Genomic DNA, 2,479 nt, shown 5'->3' on the forward strand with positions numbered 1-2,479 from the left:
CGCTAAGCATAATGGCCGATTGTACTCTTCGGTCTTCTGTACAATCTGCCGCAGCGTATGTATGTGGTCTATGGTACTGTAGCCTTTTCGGAAACCGGCTTGTTCGGTAGGCTGGAAGTCATCAAACCTGCGTTCGAGACGCTTCGTGATGACTCTCGAGAGCAGCTTGTAGACATGGCTCAGTAGTGCTATGGGCCTATAGTTCTTCAATAAGGTTTTGTCACCTTTTTTGAAGAACAAGATCACAACACCCCTGTTCCATGCCTGTGGCGGTTTTCCATCGAGCAAAGAGGAATTGAAGAGCTTCTGAAGGACTATCTATTATAATAAATACGATTACGATTGTTGTTTTAAGCTACCGATCGATTCGTTCGAGTGTTAGTTTATACACAATTACACCTGAGTATGTCACAAGCAAAGCTCTCCGCGGAAATTGCATTCATTCAAAAAATTGTAAATTCACGCGGGCGAAGTCGCGGCGCACGTCTCGTGAATGATACATGTACTTGACCTCAAGGGTATCTGTTTTGTTTTTTCTAAGCATCTTATAAGGTTCTTAAATACTGATCGGACAAATACAGAAGTCTCAGTCGTGCTCTGTTGCTTGAATCGGTAAGTCACTGTTCTTATTGTATTTAGATGTTTGTTAAAGCTTGAGATAGATGCAAAGAATACGCGAAAACTGAGCCCATGACCACAGCAGGAAGCCTGCCTTGAGACATGAGGTCGAACTCATAACTACCAACTAGAGCATTAAAGTTGGAGGTTTTAAATTAAATATTAACATTAACGTCCATAAATAACTGGATAGGACTCCATATCGTCTCAAGTTCAGAGATTCAGTTAAACAACATTGTTGATTGGGTGACACTGAGTGGCGCACACTCGAGATCTTCTCCAAAGTGTCACCCGGGTAACGAGGCCACGCGGGGGCCGGGGGGACGCTCAGGTCCTCACGTGATGTCTGACTGACGTGACGCTCACCTTCCCCTTTATAATACTAAAGACTCTTTTTATTGTCATTATAGATTCCAAGATGAGGGGGCTGTTAGTTTGCCTGGCAGGCTTACTGGTCTGCCTGAAGACGGCTGATTCTCACTCATTGCCGCAAAAGGATTACGACGCTGACTCCAACAAACATGACATTACCAATCCACTGGATGACACCAGCGGAAATAATAGCACATCGGTCCCCGACAACTCCAGCGGAATGTTTTATTCTAACATCACAGTTTTCTTCGTGCGTTACGTAACTAGGGGTGACAATAAAGTGGACAAAAGTATATACGCCCACAAGAACGGCAAAGCGAAGAAAGTTTTAGAAGACGGCATGGCTGTCTCATGCTGTTATCTAAAATCGCGCGCCTATTTGGGCAATAAGGACGGTATCTACGTTTACGACACAGAAACAGAGAAGCTTGAGAAGTACGGCAATCTGAGTGACAACGTCATCGGGATCGCAAAAGAGAACCGCACCGACGACCTGTACATTCTGACGGAAGACCACGTCGTCTACAAGGTCATCGAGGAAGGCACCAAGAAGATCAAGGTCAACGAGGCTGAGCATGCTGAGCAAATAGCGCTGGACTGGGATGACAACTTGTATTACATCGGAGCCAACAATCAACCGTATGTTGTCGCTTCGGACGGTGCGAAGAAGATCGAAGGTCTTCCAGCTAATCCAACTTCAGCGTTAATCTCTAAGCCTCCGATCACGATAGAGCACGGAGCGTGGTTGACATTCGGAAAACAGCCCTACATCATCTATCGCAACGCGACCAGCGAACCATACGTATTCAACGACCAAGAGAAGTTGGAACATGAGAAAAGAAATCGTGATCTTGATGTTATTTTCTTACAGTTCAGGAACCAAATAGAGGAATAACGTATTATCTTCGGATTTCGCGAGTTGTAGAGATAATTAAAATGACTCTTACAAACTGACCGTGTGTGTGTGTGCGTGTGTGTGTGTTTACACATACATGACCACGAAAGCTGTACAAAATTTAAAAAAATTGTAATTTAATATTGACAATAACAAACACGAGATTAAACTGTAAAAGTAATTTTAATTATAGAAATAACGTGTTTTTGATTGAAATGAAATCCGAATGAATCTTGTGGAATGTTGTTGTTTTATTTCTTGTTTACTTGGACCATATAGAGCGTATTGTTACGAGCATAAAGTAAAGCACTCGATGTATGTGGTTACTGCTGTTCGTGGACACCAACAACGCCGGAGACACGTCCTGGGCGCTGCCTACCCTGAGGGCTCGCTAAAAGTCCGCTTTAGATCTTGAATCTCATTAGGAAAAATATATTCCACAGCTCTGTAGAAACACCAAGAAAGCGCATTTGTTCATCTTGATACAACGTGACAGAATCACTTCCAGAAGTGATCTCCGTGGTGCGGCCCTTTTCAAATATTTTCCCTGAGACGGAAGATACAGTGCTAGGATGGAAATGACAGTGTCGCGTC

General features: G+C 43.6%; 1 protein-coding gene across 1 annotated transcript; it reads left to right on the forward strand.

The window, feature by feature from the left end:
• The first annotated feature begins 495 nt into the window (after nucleotides 1-495).
• Nucleotides 496-2,126, forward strand: LOC101740222 (uncharacterized). The gene is made up of 2 exons (XM_004923217.5): nucleotides 496-612; nucleotides 1,029-2,126. Exon 2 carries the CDS (start codon nucleotides 1,037-1,039, stop codon nucleotides 1,883-1,885), a length of 849 nt encoding a protein of 282 aa, XP_004923274.1. The 5' UTR covers nucleotides 496-612; nucleotides 1,029-1,036; the 3' UTR covers nucleotides 1,886-2,126.
• Nucleotides 2,127-2,479: the final 353 nt, after the last annotated feature.

This window comes from Bombyx mori, chromosome 7, assembly GCF_030269925.1.
Source record: "Bombyx mori chromosome 7, ASM3026992v2".
Taxonomy (NCBI): domain Eukaryota; kingdom Metazoa; phylum Arthropoda; class Insecta; order Lepidoptera; family Bombycidae; genus Bombyx; species Bombyx mori.

Coding starts and splice junctions, on each gene's coding strand:
- LOC101740222 (XM_004923217.5), top strand. CDS start 1,037: ATGAGGGGGCTGTTAGTTTGCCTGGCAGGCTTACTGGTCTGCCTGAAG.